Genomic DNA, 20,759 nt, shown 5'->3' on the forward strand with positions numbered 1-20,759 from the left:
AAATAAAGGTGGGAGTTTTGGCTTTGATCAGAATTTCTCCCCTTGGCCTCAGGACCCTGTGATTACATGTTGAGTGAACTTGGTTGTATCTTTGGTCTCAGCATAACCTTTGGCTCCTTTGTCTTTCCGGTTATCCCTATCCATCTGTTTCTTTCTAGCTTCATTTCCCTTTCTATCCATGATATAACCCGCAGTAGGACATTTCAACTGCTTCTTTTAGGATGTGACAATCAGTCACTGGGGTGCCCTAAAAAAGTTAGTTCACTGGTTTTAAACTCTGGGTGTCTCCTAGCAGTTGTGGGCCACAGCCACAGAGATATTGAACATTCTCGGAGCAACATATAAGCTGTTGATTCGACTTGAGAAACCCTTAATTGACTCAACTCTGCATTTTAGAGCTGGTGAAAAATATTACATATTCTACTTTTCAAATTGCGAACATCACAATGTAATACTACTTCTTCAAAGCTATAACCATTGTGAGGTTTCTGTTGTTTTGTTTTATTAACTTGTAGTAGCGACCCAGGTGAGGATTTCCTTGTTACATTTCCATGTGTTTACAATATATTCATATCCATCTCGGCCCTTCTAAATATAATAGTTATTTTATTCTTTAAGGAATACCTCATGCTTGTTCAGGTTTTAATATCTGAATTTCTGAAAAGACCATAAGAAAACCAATGGCAGTTTGGAAATTCCAACCCAACAACATTAAAAGGAGTCATTCTCAAAATCTCTTGAAAATGTACAAATCTTAGCCCTTGTAGATACCAAATTTTAGCTTATTGATTACAAGTATAACATCAACCCCTGTCATTTGAGGCTAGTGTAACTCTTTCACGTCCTTAATACTTAAATATCTGTCTGTCTGTCTGTCTGCCCACCTGTCTTTCTGTCTGTCAGTCACCATGAGGGAAAAGAAAGTGACCACAAGAAAAAATGTTTTAAAATTACTTCCTGGAAAACAGCAGGCAGAAAAAGCAGTAATAGTGTGAGAAGCGGGGTGGAAGGGGCCAGAGGCATGACAAAAAATCTCTGTTCTGCTAAGTCTGAGAAGATCTCACATGCGAAAAATGCCAAAGAAACAGAAGATGGGAATGGGTCAGAATCTGCAACAGTATGACAGTAGAGTTGGTGCTCATCATTTGCTGTAATGTGCTCTATAAAATGCATGGCACATGGAGTTCTGGATTATTATACTTTTTTCTCAGAGAGGAAATACAAGATAGTCTTGAAGGTCTCAGGCTCTATATTTTTCTGTCAAAATCCATTGTGTTTATTACCTAGAGTTGAGGCATTACCATTGAATTCACAGTGAGCAGTACAATCATTCAGGCCTGAGCACAGCTTACACTAACACAGCTGTTTTCTCTGTGAGGCAAGTCAGAGCTTTTGTATGTTTAGGGACCCTTGCTACCACTTCAGTACTGTATTTGGGGGACGTTTAAAATAGCAAAATCACTAACTCAAAGCAGAAAATAGTTAAACAAATTAGCACTAAAAGACTGTAGAGAAGATAATTGTTTATAGTAAGAGCTGAAGCAATAAAACAGAGTTTTGCAAAGAAAACAGGAATGCATGCATGTGAAATCTAGCGAAACCTCCAACACAATGAAATGTCTGTTCTGCTCAATCTAAATGATAGAGAGCCAGAGTTCAACAAACTAATGCCATGAATGTTCTGAGGTAAAAGATTTTTTTTGGAATCTAGTACTTGTTCCTTTTAATACTACAGTAAATAACATATACAAGTCTTATAAATTTCACATACAAAGCAAAAAAGGCAACCATAAAATTCATCTCACCACAGAAACTTGAAAATAGCACCAGCCTTAATTAACAAGACATGATTTGTAGACAAGGTAGAAAAGTCGACCCTATAATTAATCCTATCAAAGAGGCACCGAGAAAGGTGTTTGAACATTTAATATTTATTAAAGGGGTAACATGAAAAACTTCAGATATGAGGGGAGTTAAACTCCAAATACTTTTTTAAATATTAGTTTTTAGATCCCCAATCATTAGGAGCCAGAAAGTATGTTTATCTTTTGTTCTCATAGGATGTAGGCTGAACCGCAAGACGAGCTGTTCATATGTTATAGAAACTAATAGCTTCTTAGAGACTTAAGTGCTTTCTTGGTTAGAAAAAAAAAGCTAATCATTGGTTCACTACAATGTTCTAAGGTGATATAGAAGGGAAAAATTGAAAAAAGCTTTTGCAACACCAAAGTTTCTTCTAATTGGTATAGAGGTCTACTTAGTAAGACTGAAAAGAGCATCTCTGTCTTATTTTTAGTCTAGTTCATTTAACTAAATAAAAACATATACTCTTCTACCTTTTCTACATGTGCAGCTAATCCTTTCTAATCAACCCTACTGAGGAAAGAAGACTTTCTGGGTTAGAGCTACTCTGTTAGTAGAGCACCTCGCTTTTAAACAGACTACCATGAGTAAAGGATATTTCTAGGTTGGCTCTGCTTCCAAAGTATTTAATTAATCCACTCATATTTGCTCACATTTATCTTCAAAATTATATTCTTAATCACTCATATCTCTTTCATAAACTGATGCACTGAAAAATAGCCTACACATACACCCCCCCACACAAACACATATGCATGTCATGTACTATATCTTTACAATTGTTAAGACAGCAAACTTACTTCTTGCTCTTATTTTGAATTCTTACTTAGCTATAGCTATTTAACCATAATGAATTTATGCCAATTTCTATACAAATGAGATGGAACCTGTAAGGTTCATCAAAAAATACAGGTTAGTTACCTTATCCCAGAAATTAAGATTACAACCTCAGGAAAATAAACTTAAATCTAGCCTTGCAACTATGATTAGCCCCCAAGAAGTAAAAATAAAAGATCTATGTTTGGTGGATATATAGAAGAATCATTATTGGTTGTAGAGGAAGTTGCAAGATTAAGGAGTTTAAATAAAACTCCTAGTCTCCACACTCAAGATGAAAATTTAGCAACAAGAGGCTGTCAGTAAAATAAAGTTAAGCACTAATAGACTGCAAAAATTACTTTGATACAAAATGTTTGCGGACATACTAATCTGATGTCTGGCTGAGAAGTTTTACAAGGCAAAGAATCACATAAATAAGCAAGCAATCGATCTGGAATTGTGAGCTTTGTGCTGGTGGCTCACTGGTAATCCTAGCTACTCAGGCTGACATCTGAGGACTGAGGTTCTAAGCCAGCCTGGGCAGACTGTTATCTCCAAATAGCTTGCGAAAAGAAAGAAGTAGAGGTGTGGCTCAAGTAGTAGAATACCAGACTTGAGCAAAAATGCTAAGTGAAAATACAAGAATCTGAGTGTAAGCCCCAGTACTAGCACCTTTCCTTAAAAAAAAAAGTGGTATGGATTGAGTTGCTAGATAATATGCAACACTTCTTTTCTAAGATAGTTCCATTGAGAGTATCCAAAACTATCTCCAGCCAGTATTGATTAGTCATCACCAATTCTACACAAATCTGTTGACTAAAAGATCAATAAGTAGCATCTATATTTTATTTAGTTCAGCAAATTATAAAAAGGTAATTTTTTTCAAAGACTAGATCATCCTCGATTGCCATATTACATAAGTAATTGCCTTAGCACAATCTTTTTATTACCCATTTAGAATTTTCTCTATTCACTTCAAGAGTAAGTAAATACTACTCATTAGATTGCCTTTCAAGAACCTTTACTTGATGATGGCCATTCTAATTGGGGTGAGATGGAATCTCAGTGTTGGTTTGATTTGCTTTTCTTTTATGGACAGAGATGTTTAACATTTTTTCAAGTGTCTACTGGCCATTCTTATTTCTTTTTCAGAGAAGTCTCTTTTTAAGTCTTTAGCCCACTTGTTAATGGGGTTGTTGATTCTTTGAGGATTTGTTTCAGGGGAGGGGAGAGGTTAATTTTTTTAGCTCTAAGTATTTACATATGAGGCCTTTGTCTGTTGTATAGCTAATAAAGGTCTTTTCCCAATAAGTGGGCTTTCTGAAAGGGTTTAAAAAGAAAAATGATAGGATGTGATCCTTTAAAATCGATTGCATACTAAACTGTGAATTACAGAATATTATAAAATTAAAAATAACTAACTAAAACCTGAAAATATGGTAATCGTTCTGAGGAAAAGTGAGAGATGGAGGAACTCTTTTCATTAAAAAAAAAAGCCAAAATCTCTTCATAGAAACTATTAGCTTTGCCTGTATATAATATACACATACATATTCACACAGCCTGAATCATAAATTGGCCACCATTGCCTGCCTGAGGAATTCTTTACTGTCCAAAGTGCCAGTGGAATACTGCTCGGTGAAATTTGTTCCAACCCTTGCTACCCTTTCTGCAGAGCTATTTGTCTTGTGGGATATTTCAGGAACACCATCTCTCACAAGGATGGCATTGTTATCCCAGGTATAATGATTTAGTCATCTACCTGCCTCTTCTGTGGGACTGAATGAGTCCCTAGACCAAGAACTCCTCCCTCTGTGTGTCCTGAGCTTCAATACATTCTTTTGAATTCAGTGCTGCCTGCCATTTGAATGAACTGCTTCTAGCATTGATGAGGTCAGGTCAAGGGCAGCCTGTTCCCCAACCAGGGGTAGTATTTCTACAACCCACAAAAGAAGAAATCCACACAGGGAGACCTCTGCGAACAGCTAATTGAGAAACAGGAGGTATCATGCAGGTCAGACAGGAGTGTAGCCGACTTAGATGGGGATGCAATGGATCACATTCTTTTTGTCCTTATACCAGTGCCACAGGCCAGTTTGGATTCAATTGGTCTAAAATTCACAGACATAAAAGATAAGTGGCTATATGAACATGTGGCTGACAGAAATCTCTCAGGAACAAAACTCACAAACGTGTTAGGAGTGTAGGTACCAATGCTAAAGCAATTAGAATATAATAAGTATTTAAGTTTTTCGCCAAAGGTGGGGAACTAAAGTGAGAATAGAGTTCAAAAATCCTATTGGTTGAAATTGATTCTGAGGAATACAAGGCTGGTCAAAGGGAAAACACTTCTGTCATTTAACTTGGAAACAGCAATTGTGGATTTTTGATCATGGCAATCCTGGAAACACATGAGTACTCGGATCTCATCCCATTGGCATTCTGACTCCGTGCTACTAACATTTCCCTTTTGTTTTAGTTGGTGTACTAAGACTGATACAAAAAGGCTCAGCTTGATCTAAACTTAACTAACATGAATTATTTTCCTGTTTGTCGTAGTCATCACATGGGTCTTTTGAGAAAATTATCCATACCTTACCTCTACTTTCACCATGGATTGAGTATTGAACACAGCCACCTCTACCCACCACACCTCTACCCATGATCTCTGAGCTTTTCACCTCTCATCCTCCATCCTGCATCCCTTTATCTCTCCGGGGTCTCCTTATATTTAGAAGGCACTGCCATCCTTTCTCTGCTAGATCCCACTTTGTGAGTCCCTTCATGCTCCTTGGAAGGATCACCTCCTTCAGGCCCATCCATGAAGGGCTCTGACCTTGACACTTCTACACCAAACAAGCTGCTGTTGCACCCTGGGATGTTTCTACTTCGACAGCAGCTCTGCAGCTAGGTTGAAATGTGTGAGTACCTGGGCACTGCTGCATCCCCTGAGAATGCAGGCACCTTAGTTCTTCCCCTCCTCCCAGACTGGCAACTTAGAAGAGAAGTGCTGGATCTCCAACATGACTGTTTCACTAGGGCCTGTGCCACATCGGAGATAAACCACAGAGACAATGAATGTTCATATATATTTAAAGGTACATTCTCACTCCTGGACTCCAGTGGCGCATGAACAGCTACACTCTCTGGGAATTGTGGTTAATCACATAAGCAGACCATTTGGAATCAGGATCACCCCCAATTCTTACTACAAGTGGCATCTTAACAAATGACTTAATCTCTCAGGAGCCTGTGTTTTCCAATCTAGGAAGCAAGGATAATGCTGATATGGATTTAACCTTTGGGGAAAACAAGATAATTTTATATAAAGATCTGAAGGAAAACATAGTAAGAACCAAGGAAGTAGTATAATTAACACAGACTTATGACCTCCTGAATCTGAACTCTAAACAGCTACCACCAACTTTGCATGTTCTAAATTTAACTCTCAAACTTACTCTTCTGACTTATTTTGCTTGTAATCATTAAGGATGCCCCTTCTGTGTTAAATTAACTCATCGTCTTCTCTTCTTCCCCCTTCTTTTTCATATGCCCCAATCTCCTAATATCCAGGACTTTAGGATGTGACCAGTTTAGGAGACAAGTGTTTTGTGGAGGTAACTGAGCTAAACTGAAGTCATCCATAAAGACTGGCATTGTTCAAAATGGTGGGTTTGGAAACTCTGGAAAGTATGATCACACCTAAGGAGAAGACAATCACCCACACTCTCCTGAGAGGCTGGGAACAACTCCTGTTCTCAGAGCTTTCAGAAGAAACCAGCTCTAACAATATCTTGATTTGGTATACTTAGCATCTGGAACTAGGAAAGGACAGATTTCTCCTTGTGAAGTACACAGTTGTTAATTTCATGTACAGAAGCTCTAACAAGCCTTTATTCATCATTAACCAAGGTTCCAAGTCATTCTCCACCATTATCCAACTTTCCCATCTATGGACTCTCTGTAGCAAACATCTTGAGCATGTCTTCCCTGCTCAGCCAATCATTTCTAAGTATTTAATGCTGGGATAAGGGGTGTGATTGTTGCCCTAGCAGTCATAGGCCTTTGTCATCTGGCATGATCCACAGATCTTCATCATGCATCATGCTTTCAATATATAATCAAACTCTTTGCTTTATACTGAACATACAATCAAGGCCTGTGTGTTTATTTATCCTGACATTATTCACTTCAGCAAGAATGTTTTGAGCAACTGCTATGTGCCAGAACACTGTTGCATGATAGAAAAAGTAACCTAGAAGTTACGATTATCTTGAGCAGCTAGTAAGTGCCAAACAATCCCTCAACCTCTATTTTTTTGAGTCGTAATCAAGGATATTACATTAACTTACCTTATAGTTTTAGAATGTTGAAATAAATGCATTATTCTCATTGGCTCATAAATGTTCAGTAATTTTCCCATTACACATGCCTGGAAAAACGCTTTATATGGATAGATTGATATTTATTATACCCTACTCCTCAATGAGATTCCTGTCTACAGTATCAGATTCAATTCAAATGTGCTTTCTCCATAAATCTTTCTTTGATCAACCCAGATAGAAATAGCCACAGATGCTTCAGCCTAAATGAATAAAATTTTAGCAGTCCAGTTTGGGTAACATGCCTCTGAATTCTCACTTTCAATATTCTAGAAGATCTTTTGTTTCCTAAAGGGAAGAGCCAACATTTCTAACATTGGAAATGGTGATTATAATATAGAAGAATCTAGTCATTCAGTGAAATTCTAAGCCATTTTCTGAATTCCAAAGATCAAAGTTCTATATTTGCACTTAAGACTGCATTGTCTCTTTCTCACCATATGTGTGTGTATAACAAAAATTGCCATTATTCATATGTTCTGTAAGCTTCACTTATGTATGTTATATTCTCCTTCAAGACCCTTGATTTTAGTTATGTTATAGAGTGTCAAAGGATTTCTAAAACATTCTGAATTTGGGCACTTGCCTACCAGTACCATTTGAAGCTAATGGAAGTGAAATGGTGAGATCATAAGGGAAGGAAGAAACAAATTCACAAAATTGAAGAACACTAGGGAATCCCATAAGTACCAGGTAAAATGAAAAGGTTGAAGGTAGGCAAAGAACATCTGATAGCAACCCATCCCAAGGCAATTAAAAGTATTTTAATAATACAGTGCTACAGCAATCACTAGAAAGTCTTGCATTTTTGCAAAGTTTGAGAGCTTCTAAACAAAGAGAGATGATGAATGAAAGTTGGGGGAAGTGACATCACACACTGCAGACTGGTCATCTCTTTGCAGACTTCTGGGCAGTTTTAATTACTAGTCTTGGGATGGATTTCCCAGAGAAGAAATAAACATGCTACAGGTTTTTGTAAGGTAGTCATACATAGACAATCATAGATTGACTTCAGTATATCATTCCTTGAAAGTAAAAAGTTTAACCGGCAACAACAGCACCAAAATATAAGTGATATCCACTTATGACTTCATTCTTGAGTTTACTAGAGTCACTCAGGTCAATAACAGCTTTAAATTCCCATGAGACTCCTTAAAATTGTGCTGGCCATGTGCCTAAATATAAAAAAAAAATACAAACATTCTTAGCAATTAACCGGGCAGTATGGGGTAAATGAGACGCTCAAGGAATTCACTGCACTACCTCCATTAGTACTAATGAGAGTTGTGCAGTTAATTCCCCCATTCTGCTTTTAATTTTCATCTCCTCTGCAGAGGCTATTCCAACGTATTTAATTTTATAGCATACATCCACCCAAGACAACTTTCACTTACCTCACTAATGAAGGACTTGGCTGTGGCAGGATTCATAACAAGGATGGCTCGCCTAAGAGTGTCTCGATAGCGATTCAATTCCTCTATTCTCATGGTATCAAAGAGAGTGGTGATCATTTTATTGATGTTGTTTTCTACCTTTTGAAGTGCAACATCCATTCCCTGCTGAGACACTTTGTCCAAAAACTCCTGTATTCCACGGATATCTAGGAACATCAAAGATCAGCAAAGTATAAATTTATAGCATGGAAGGAAATAAAAGCCTTTTTATTTATATCATGATAGTTTATTGTCCAACAGTGTAGTCTATCTAAAATTACTGAGTTCCTGATGGAACTCTTAAATGTGTTTACAATTTAGCAGAGTGTGATATATTTATAAGGAAAATATACAGATTAGTAGTAGTAGTAGTAGTGTCAGTTTGGGGCCTCATGCCCTTGCTTATCTTTTTTACTTACAGCTGGCATTTCAACCTTCTGAACCATACTCTTCCAGTTCCAGTTCTCAATAGGTCAACTGGACGTAAGAATAGCAAGAAAATTTCTGTTGGGGTGCCTTCTAATCAAGAATTATTGATTATCTGGATTAGATCCACAGACCTTGAGTATCTAGGTATGAGTTACCACTCCTCAACTTATCTCATTAGCATTCTAAAAATCTCAAGCCCGGAAAACATTGGACAAGGTAAAGAGAGGTAGAGAATACTTTATTTTTCTAAAAAAATATGAAAGAAGGAAAATATCCCTATTTTCCTTGTGATATACCACTGGAAATAGACGTGTCACTACTTTACCATTTATGACCTAAATTAAAATATTTTTTTGAGATGTGGCTTTCAAATGTAGAACACACACACACACACATACACATACACACACACACACATACACACACACACACCCCTGAGGATGTGGCTCAAGTGGTAGAAAGTCTGCCTAGCAAGTATGAGGCTCTGAGTTTAAACCTTAATACTGTTAAATATGAATGTGTGTGTTACATTTTTGTATATTTCATGTGCCACATCTTTGCTCAAGAGAAAAACATACCATGCACACAAAACAACATTTGCAAGTATTATTTTAGCTTTCAAACAACGACACACATTTTTGGCTGGAGGATAATCTGAAAAAAAAAAAACATTGACAGATATATGCCAAAGAAGAAAAATTCTGAAAAATTTCCAAATCAAAAGATAAATATTCATTTAGCATTTAAATAACTAAAGTAAATAATTTAGACTAAATATATTAGGTAACAGAAAGTTGCCAAAATTTCTTCCTAACACCACAATGCATGGTTATGGAGATGACCTGAACTGAGAGATGTGTTTAGGACATGTTTCGGACACACTGTGTTCATATAGAAGCTTAACTTCTATTGTTTCATAACTATATTATCCATTATGTTCTCATGGTGAAAAAATACTTAAAGGAAAATTTACTGCTGAAAGAAAAGAAACAAATGGTATTTAAGGATTTACAATGGATGGACTATATCTTGAAACCCATAATTGTATGCATGTGATTGTATGCACACAAAATTTGTCTCTTAAGTGAAAAAAAAAAGGAAATAAGCCCATAAAACAAACAGGTGTAAATGTAACATACTGTCACTGACTTATTAGAGAAGTGTGTATTTGTAAAGCAACACTTGCTTTTTCATTATAATTGCCTTCATTTAAACGAAACAGTATAACTATTACATATTTCGTTATCTAATCATTCTGGCAAACTTCAGAATAAATACATCTTACATTCTTATTCCTCGTGGTATTAGACACCAAGATGTCATCAGGTCCAAAGGACATTAGACTTAATTAGAACAAAGGAGACATAAATGAGTTGGCATAGAAAACATTGCATGTCTGTTAACTATCCAAGTTACGAAGTTCCTATGAGGGTAAGATGCTGATGCAAACATTAAACAAAGGGTTAAAAAATCTGACTGCAAATGTTAGACATGGGATGAAATATATGATCATGTCTATTCAGCACCCTAGTTTGAATCAGAATCACCTGAGAAACTTATTAAGAATAAAACAACCTAAACCACATCTTAGAACCTAGGCCTGTAGCATATGTGTCAGAATACAGATCCAAGATATTCAGAAAACACTGCATGACTACAACATAAGACTTCAGATTGCCAGTGTTTGACAAAACCTTCAGATGACCATAATAAAAGACCGAAGCAATCTAACATGTCAGCTTCTGGAAGAGCATGTTCTGTGAAGTATGCATAGAATATTGGACACAGTGTTATAAGCCGGGAATATATCATGAATACCCATTTTCACAATGGGACAAACAATAAACAAGTTCATGCACTCATCAGTAGACCTCACAGTTCTCAGAAGAAAGCAATTAGGATTTTCCTGTAGAAGATACAAAGGAAAGGATGATGGTCTATTAGAGAAAACTTGTGAAATTTTTCTCTGCGGGACTGGTGATCTAATGGGTGAGAGGACATTACTTAGGGAAAGTCAGTGAAGATAATACATCAAAGGTAATGAGAGAATGAAGGTTTGCTTGTTGAAAGACATAAAATAGTTCAGTATGCCTGCCACCACCAGAAGCAGAAGTGTTAGGTGTAGGTTGCTCAGAGAGGGAGGGAAAGATTGAGTAGACTGGGGAGGAACACAGAAAAAGGTTCTGGTTTTATGTTAAATACAGTTTTAATTTCCTGAAAGTTCTAAGTGGAGGTTCTGACACGCAGATAACTGGTGTTGCATACCAGATGAAATTTAGCTTAAATCTGGAAGTGATACATTGATCCTATAACATGTTTCCAAATTGAGCTTTTAAATTATTTTCCCCTGATTTGAAATAATATGAAATTCATTAGCTTTTTTATTGTCATAAATTAAGATTAATAATAGGTAAATTGTTGTTTGCCAAGAATAGATCACAACCATTCTTGCTCTATAATTTCCTGATCTTCAAATGTAGAAATAGGTACAGTAGAAAACAATCAGACTTAATTATCATATGTGTGTACATATATGTACACAAATCCTAGTGTGTGATTTAGCTATTACAAACAGTACATGGCTGTTACAAAACCACCACTCTCTTACCTGTATGCTAGACTAACTGAAATACATCGATGATTATCTAAAAGAACAAGCACCAAATCCAAGGTAGATTTTTGACTTAACAGGAGTCAAGCAGGAACAGTTTTGTGTGTTGAGAATGACACTAAATACTCATGATAAGTAGCAATTGTTAACTGTGATGAGAGAATGATCTGGATCATGTTATTAGCTGCTCTAATCATTAAAAGAAGATTGTAGGCCTTTGGTTTTGTTAATTAAACATAAGCATAATCAACTATCACAATTATTCAGCTACATTATCTGTATGCTGATTAGTTGGTAGTCACTGAGCTAAACTTTAAGAATTAGAGAAATAGAAGCAACATGGTACATGACCTGAAGGAGCTAACCGGTCTGTAGCTCCTGGGGGTAGGTGATATTTATTGGTATAAACAAATTAAATACTAGTTTTACAAGTCTTCAGTGGTTATTAATACTACTGACCAGATAATTATATAACAGCAAGTGGTAGAAGTCTCATTAACTTAGTTATTAAGCATGAGATTTTGGAGGGAAGACCTCCACAAAACCATAAGGGATTTATTGTAAAAAGAATAATGATGCATCCTAAATGCCTACACTTAAATTCTGGAACTTGTGATTATTCTAGGTTTCACAGCAAAGAGATATTAATTCCAATGACACACATGATTGTAGAGAAATTATTCCTGCTATTTATGTGGATCACTGAGAATTAAAATTGGAAGAAGGAAGTAAAAGGAGAAACATAAAGGGAGATCCCATCCTTGCTGAATAGTCTGAGACTTCTGGAATGTTCCAAGAGATGCATCATTACTACCTTTGAAGATCAGGAAAGGGATTTTGAATGAAGAAAGGTGGTAGTTTTTACAATCTAGAATAAGCAAGGAAGTGGAATCACCCCCGAGAGCCACAAGAAAAGAATACAATCTCTCTAGAATCTTGATTTCAGCCTACTGTGATCCATGTCAGACTTGGTACCTAACAGACTGTATTTTACTTCAGTCAAAACTTCTAAATGGGTTGTAATTGGTTATACCAGCAATGGACACCAGTAAACAACTATACTTTAATCTTTATGTTGGTGGTTTTCTTAAATGGTTCACTGAGTTTTATTTTGGAATTATCTTGAGAACTTTTGAAAACCGATGAGCCTAACTCCATTTCTTTGCACCAGCGTATTCCCATTCTGTCTCCTTCAGATTTAGGAAATATTGGAACAAAATCTGTCAACTACCTTTACTCCCCTCTCCTTCCCTACCCTCCTCTCCCCTCCTTTCCTCTTCTCTCCTCTCTTCTCCCTTCCCTGTTTTGTGCCAGTACTGGGGTTTGAATTCAGGGCATGGGTGATGTCCCTGAGCTCAAGGCTAATACTATATACCACTTGAGCTCAGCTCCACTTCCAGCTTTTTGGTAGTTTATTGCAGATTAAAGAGTATCATGGACTTTCGTCCCTGGTCTGGCTGCCAATTGCTATCCTCTGATCTCCACCTCCTAAATAGCAAGAATTACAGGCATAAGCCACCAGCACTGAACCAGGTTCCAAAGCATTTGTCCTAAGAGAATAAAGGAGGAGCTAGTGGTACAATTCTTGTTTGTGTCACAGATTCCTTTATAAACCCAGGAGTTTTATTCATCTTTTCCTCAGGAAATGTGTGCATTCAAACTTTCTGCAATTTCTTTGTTTTTGTTTTTTGTGTTTTTTTTTGCCAGTCCTGGGGCTTGGACTCAGGGCCTGAGCACTGTCCCTGGCTTCTTTTTGCTCAAGGCTAGCACTCTGCCACTTGAGCCACAGCGCCACTTCTGGCCATTTTCTGTATATGTGGTGCTGGGGAATTGAACCCAGGGCCTCATGTATCTGAGGCGAGCACTCTTGCCACTAGGCCATATCCCCAGCCCTGCAATTTCTTAATTATAGATTATTATCCTAATCTATTTGGTTCCTTTAAGGGCATCTATTGGAGAATCCAGATTAGTGTTTTCTTACTCTTCTTAAAAGATTTAATTTTTTTCTGTACAGAGCATTAGACTTAAGATCCTTGGCATGTTTGCAAGGAAAAGCACTCTACCACTTAAGCCATGCCTCCTCCTTACTAAATTGTTTTCTATCCAGACTACATAAAAAGGTCTGGTCTAGGCATTTACATATACTAGTGCATACTGCATTTTTGGTTTAACTAGAGATACATTTTTAAATAAACATATTACAAAAGTCAACAAACGTCAACAGCTTTCCTGATTACTTTTAATGGTTTTCGGTTACTAATTTAATTCAAGTAATACTTCAGGTCTCCAAAAACAATACCAATATGTAGAAAGTTGTGATCCTTGTTACACTGCCTGTGAGATGGAGACTAGAATCTCAATACAGGAATCACATTCACTGCAAATCAAGAGGAGGGAAACAGAGTCAACAGAAATCCATAGGGCTGTGCTCTTCTTAATAGAGGCAGGCATAGGGCTCTGAGGACTGTCAGGTCTTCACAGGGATCCACAGGTACTCCTCAATGGAGGGAGAGACATACAGCCCTGCAAGGACTGTGGTGCCAAAGGCAATTTCTCCAGAGATTGTTCAGTTGCAATCACATAAAGCAATTTCAAAAATAGGTCCAAAAGTTTTGAAGGCGCTTTTGAGGCCACAGGACCAGTCCGTCCTGAAGCTTTGCTTATGCTTATGAAGTTTATGATTTAGGTTTACAGGAAAATGTGATGCAAAAAGTCCTTCTAAGTCACTTTTAATCAACATTTCCATCTTTCTTTCACAAAACAACATTATCTAGAGGGAAATACACTGCATTTGATGTCAGATAATCTGATTTGGAGACATACATTGCTAGCCTCATAGCTAGTTAACTTGAAATCAATTTCAGAGTTGATACCTTGTATTTTTGTCTTCAAAGTATTCTTTCTCCTTTATTTAAATAACAAGATGACATTTTTGATTGAAGAAATACGCCTGAAGCCCTCCCTTGTGTTTCGCATACGCTCAGCATACCACATTCTATTACTAGATGTTCTTTTGGTCTTACGCTAGTCAATTCGAGTTATTCATGTCCTTGGCCTATAGTCACAACACTCAGCCAGAGATTGAAATTTAGTATAAAAGAAACGCCCTTTCTTTGGTGCCACAAGTTATAATGATGTAGTTTGGAGAATGCAAGAGTCAGTAAATCTAGAGAGACAATAGCTGAAGTGAAACAAGACAAGACAGACATTCATCAGACTTCCCAATCCCACAAGTCTAAAGAAGAAAGAGGAGGAAGAGTTGGAATAATGAAAGAAATTCTTAAAAAAAAAAAAAAAGGAGGAAGGAAGAGGAGAAGGAGGGCGAGCAGGAAGAGGAGGAGGGGGAGGAGGAGGAAGAGGGGGATGGAGAGTGGAATGGGGGAGGAAGGGGAGGAGCAGGGATGAAGAAGGAGGAGGAAGTAGAGGAAGAGGAAGAGAAGAAGGAGAAGGAGGAAGGGAGGGAAGGAGGTATGGAATGGAGGGAGGGAGGGAGAGAAGGAGGCAGGATATATTCACTTGTTTGAAGTGAATATTTTGTAGATTTGTGAACAAATGAAGAGAACTAACAATAATATGTGCCTTCATGTGGAAATGCTAAAACAAAAGTGAAATTATGGGAAGAGTAATTCTCCACAACTTATCTGGGAAAATATTAATTTATGTTATCAAACTTAATAACAAACCCAGTTAAAGTCCTGTCTCTTCTTACTTTCATTCTGCTGCCTTTTTGTAGGTAAAGTAGAAAAGAGAACAAATTCTTGATATAAAATATATAACATTCCCAGAACTTAATATTTTAATCAATCATCAATATGTCTGACATCTGAGTTAGGTTAACTAACGCTACAAGCTTCCCACAACCAGTCGCCAAGACATAATGGGCTTAATTCAATGATAAGCAATGATAGGATTTCAGGATTACTGTCATTGAACTGTATAAAATGATGGCTTTATTATGGTAGCTAAAGAGAATTGTAATTTTTCTAGCAAAATAGTTTATAAAGGAAATTGAGTCAAGTACCTTAGGGTAGAAGCATCTCAGTCCATATTATATTTAATGTAAAAAATGTACTGTAAACTGATCATAAAAATAAGCCAGAAATGGGTTACCCTTACACAAAGTACGGCAGAAAACAACATCTAAACTGATGGCTCCTTGAATCAAACCTTGACTTACCATTATGTCAACGACTGTGAAAAGGAATTTGAAGAGAATGTTGAGTAAAACAACATCAACCCTTGTCCTTAGGGAACCAATCTTTACCCTCTGATGCAATGAAGAGCCTCTTACAGACAGAGGACTCTTGCAATATTACTCACTTCCCAAAACTGCACTTTTAATTTAGCCAAAGGAAGCCGCATTCTCAGGAATATATCAAAACAGCAATTCACTATCTGATCATTAGATTCAAATATTACCTTTAAAATATTGAATTCAATAAGAAAGGGCCTGTCGCTAAGTTTTCATGCTTAATTTTTCATCTATTCATCTTGTTCCCCTTTGAGTAGATGAAGCACTGTTAGTCACTTTGATTAATTAATTGAAGACTTCAGTGTGAGCACGAAGATGTTGGCACTGCATTCAGCCAAATGTGGCATCTCTGAAATTATGACAGTATGTCAAACATTAAAATTAAACTTAGGACCATGTGATTTCATTTTTTTCCCATTTCACTCTCATTCCATTATTCTCCTTTCCCTTTGCTTTTCTCCTCTCTCCTTCTCCTCATTCCTCACTTTTTCGCTTTATCCTTCCTTCCTTTTTTCTTACCTCTTCTCCCTTTCCTTTTATCTATCTATCTGTCTATCTATCTATCCATCCTACTGTCTTACCCATGTACTTCATCATAGAGCGATATGAATTTCCCCAACACTTGAATTGCAAGACCAGTTCTATATGTAATTTATTTCCTAAGAAAATAAGGTTTTTAATCATTAAATTAAAAAAATATATTCAGAAGAACTTTCACTTCATAAATGATGAAGGTCATATATTGAGTACTTTTTGGCACTTATGGTTTCTTTTTAATTTATATTTAAAAATAAAACCAGGAAAAGTATGTGTTCACTCTTGAGATAATATAGTCTAACAATGATGACTGAGATTTTGTATTTGAAAAGAACTTGTGATTTGAAGAAATATCATAGAATTCTAGTATGAGAGTTATATTTACAATAATGTTGATCAATGGTTTAAAAATATGTTTCATTAATGAAATCTGAAGTAGCAGAATACAGTTTTTACCTCCTCGAGATAATACATACTGACAAAAAGGAAATAGTTCAATAAGCTGGCTGGATTAATTGTATGTTTATTGATGCATACTAAATTAAATGAGAGAACAGAAAGCTTGAAAAGAAGCCAAATGAGTCATAAACAGCTTTAAGACCATCAAGAGAGAAAGTCAACAATATTATAGACACCAGACATTTGAGAACACCCTTGGGAGTAATCATAAACATTTGCAATCAATTAAGAGGAATGTGTCCATTTTATGTGTCTTGATTAAACTTATACCAGGTCTGCATGGAATAAATGTTGTGATTCTTAGGAATGTATTTATCTAATCTTCATTTCAGAGGGACTTTCCATGTGGTAAATTAAATGTTAAGAAAAGGGTGACATATGAAGGATAGGGTGGTCCCTTGACCATTAATTTGTGGTCATTAAATCAATGGCTTCACTCTGCTGAGAAGCCCAAATATAACTCACTCTGAGTCCCTGAAGTTGAGACGTTCTTTATATATATATATATATATATATATATATATATATATATATATATATATATATACTTAAGTTTCTATTTCTACCAATAATATTTAGTTTAATCATTTCCGTGCTCAGATAGTTTCTCTCACCTACATATTATACACATTTCAGTCTCTGACTCTCAGAAGGGCTTAACAAATTATGGTAAAGATTTACATGCAGTCAAAAATCTTGTAGACTAGAACAAACTATTCTGAAACTGTAAGAATGAAAGTCAAAATAGCTAGTTTTTAGTTGATGAAATCAAACAAAATCCCAACTAAACTTACAAAACACATGTTTTAAACTGTCTTTTAAAATCTTGAATTTTCATGAACATATTTATCATTTCCATAAGTATTTTTTTATTTTAAGCAACCTTCCCTAAAACTAAAAAGGAAGTTCATGTATCTATACAGATTTATGTTTGACCTTTTGGGAATGACGGATCTCCATTTCATTCAGGCTGATGGGCGAGAGACCATCTTATACTTCATATACCTGAGCATATGATTAGATTTAATGGATGTGAATCCACATTCATGATATGTAATATGCAACATATAGACAATAAGAAGAGAAAGGATTTTTCTTTTGCCCAGTAATCTGTAAAGATAGGCTTAAGGTCCTATTGAATATACTCTTGCCTGAAAATGAAGGCAACATATGAGTTGAGGATATTGTAAAGATGAGCTTATGAAATGCTTTTATACTTTGAGTGATGAGTAATGATGCTAGATCTGAGCCAGAGATTTAAAAGCTAGAAGAGATAGAGGTTGAGGGGTTGAAAAGTTGAATACAGTTGAAAAACTTTCAACTATTCTCCATGCTTATGCAGACTAGAATATGTCTACATAGATTTGGTCACTTTCTTTACTCATTTTCTCTTTGGTTTTTGATTTTTTGGCTTTCTGTGTGCCTTTAAAAACATTTAATGTTTAAGCAATAATAACTTTAGTTCTTTGGCAGTTTGTTTCTAATTTTACTTAATTCTGCCTTCATTTTATGTACTAGGAAGCTTTATTTAGTCATACTATGCTATATAGTTTCTGATTATTTAAACCTTTGTTGTTAAATGTAGGAACATCTTGTCTTAATTTTACATATCTATTTCTTTATTAGTTTATTTAATTATTTGTGGTAATTATTATGGAAATTATTGATTAACATATTATAATGGATAAAATATATTTTACAAAGTATTTCAGGATGACAAATAGGTAATATATTTGAATATACTTTTTGATCTTGAACTTTTGTTTCCTACGTAAAGATACTAATTAGATTTGCTCAGGCCAACTTCTTAGGGTTAAATTTCCTGAGTGAAAGCAATGTAAGCAGGAGCAACATTTCTTATACACACAAATGTAACTGCAAGGGCTTAGGTCTGAATGTGTCTTCCATTATTCGTGTGTTATAAACTTAATCATCAGTGGGACAGTGTCAGGAGTAAGGTGTTGCTATCAAATGGTTTTAGATCTGGATTGATCTACTTTGATGAATGGATCAACGCTGTTGTAATGGGGGCTTGCAGGAGTGGGTGGACCCTCTTCTGCTGTTCTTCCTCCTGAGTACACAGTGTTTCTTCCCCTTTGGTCCTTCTGCATCCTTCTTCATCACTAGATGTGAGTGGCCCTAGAACTCTCAGCCTGCAACTGCAAACAATCAATTTCCCTTCTTTATAATCATTCTTGGACATTCTGTTACACCAACAGAAACCCACTTAATAAGGAAACCTAAAGTTACAATCCCTTTCCACAATAATCTACATCCAAAATTCTCTCAATATCAGTTAAAAATAGAACCTTCAGACTGTGGGTTTTCACTAAAACTGTACTGTCCATTTGTGTTATTGACTTGTGACGTACTTATTAGTTTCTCATTAGCAATAGAGATTTATTTTTGTTACATTCACAAGACTGTTAAACTACAGAAGGATGGCTAGGCTGAGTGACACATTTTAAGTAATCTTTCAAATAAGATTCTTGGCTTTAATTTCATGATATGCATAGTTACTGTTGCAAAAATTTCCAGGTGCCCTCAAAATATTTATTTTCCTTTTAAGTGGAAATTCCCAAAGTAAGAGAATTGGCATTTAAAACATACTATACTTTTGGACAAGACATGATGAAATCAGCTTTTTTTTTCAAATCATGAAATATAAATTCATCAGGTAGCATTTATTCCAATCACTTTTTTTTTTTTTGGCCAGTCCTGGGGCTTGGACTCAGGGCCTGAACATTGTCCCTGGCTTCTTTTTGCTCAAGGCTAGCAGTCTGCCACTTAAGCCACAGCGGCACTTCTGGCCATTTTCTTTCTTTCTTTTTTTTTAAAGTTTTTATTATCAAACTGATGTTCAGAGAGGTTACAGTTTCATATGTTAGGCATTGGATACATTTCTTGTACTGTTTGTTACCTTGGCCATTTTCTGTATATGTGGTGCTGGGGAATTGAACCCAGGGACTGATGTATATGAGTCAAGCACTCTTACCACTAGGCCATATCCCCAGCCTCCAATCACTTTTTAAAGAACCATAATAGAAAGCAAATAAACCTATCTTTTAATTCTGCAGCAAGTGCCACTCCAAGGAATAACATAAACCCAATCACTTCCCAATACTTGAGAGTATTTGAATACTTCTCTTCTACAATATCCATATAGATTGACTCCTTCAAGCAGCAGATGAAAAATACCTAAGAATCAGTCTCAGTAGAAACAAATGCTATTATTCAGGAGGATATTGAGCTTCAGATGTAGCAGAAACATGAAATGTTTGTGTGACTGAATCCTGTGATAATGGCTACATTATGGAGAAAGTACCTTTCTTATTGATGTACAGTTTAGTCTATCTGTCCACCTCACTACAGCCCTTCTTTCTTCTCTACTGTGCCAATAGCTGTTTTAATATGAAGGGTACTTGCAGAGAAAGAGAGAGAGAGACAGAGAGAGGCCCTATGCATCCTATTCCAATTGAAAATCTCAGCTTAGGAAGGGCTTTGTTGAACATAACATAACTCTATCCAATCATGGGGGTGCAAAGAAGATTCTATCCAGATGCAACTATTTTGTTGGGGAATGAAGCTTACTATGGCATTATGGGTGGATCCTTCATACTTATTTAATATTTTGCTGTAGCTTCTTACACTAAAAACAGTTACACCTGAGCATAGGGTGATGTCCGCTTCCATTCTTCTGTTTCATTTGACTATTTGGGATAGCTGACTATAAAAAATTTACAGTGGGACAATCTCCCTGGATCTTTACCATCAGAACTGTTCAAAAGTGTCACTACCAACTAAAGTCTCCACTATAGGCATAAGAAAGCTTCAGTTTCAGTAGCCTTGTTTGCAGTATTCTAACATTTTGGCCAGCCAAATTTCAGAGCAGATTCACTATAGTTTCTTTCTCTTCTCATAAGTGGAGTTCTTTTCCCCGCTTCTATCCTGTATACAAAGAAAGGGTCAGATCT

At 36.2% G+C, this 20,759-nt stretch overlaps 1 protein-coding gene across 3 annotated transcripts in view; it reads right to left on the bottom strand.

Moving 5' to 3' along the window:
- Grid2 (glutamate ionotropic receptor delta type subunit 2) overlaps positions 1–20,759 on the bottom strand; it is a 1,008,435-nt gene that overhangs the window by 498,972 nt on the left and 488,704 nt on the right. For all 3 annotated transcript variants that reach the window (XM_048333648.1, XM_048333649.1, XM_048333647.1), the window contains one exon: positions 8,459–8,664. In XM_048333648.1, coding sequence (XP_048189605.1) covers positions 8,459–8,664 — 206 coding nt within the window. The remainder of the gene's footprint in view (positions 1–8,458; positions 8,665–20,759) is intronic.

Source organism: Perognathus longimembris, chromosome 24 (genome assembly GCF_023159225.1).
Source record: "Perognathus longimembris pacificus isolate PPM17 chromosome 24, ASM2315922v1, whole genome shotgun sequence".
Classification (NCBI taxonomy): Eukaryota; Metazoa; Chordata; class Mammalia; order Rodentia; family Heteromyidae; genus Perognathus; species Perognathus longimembris.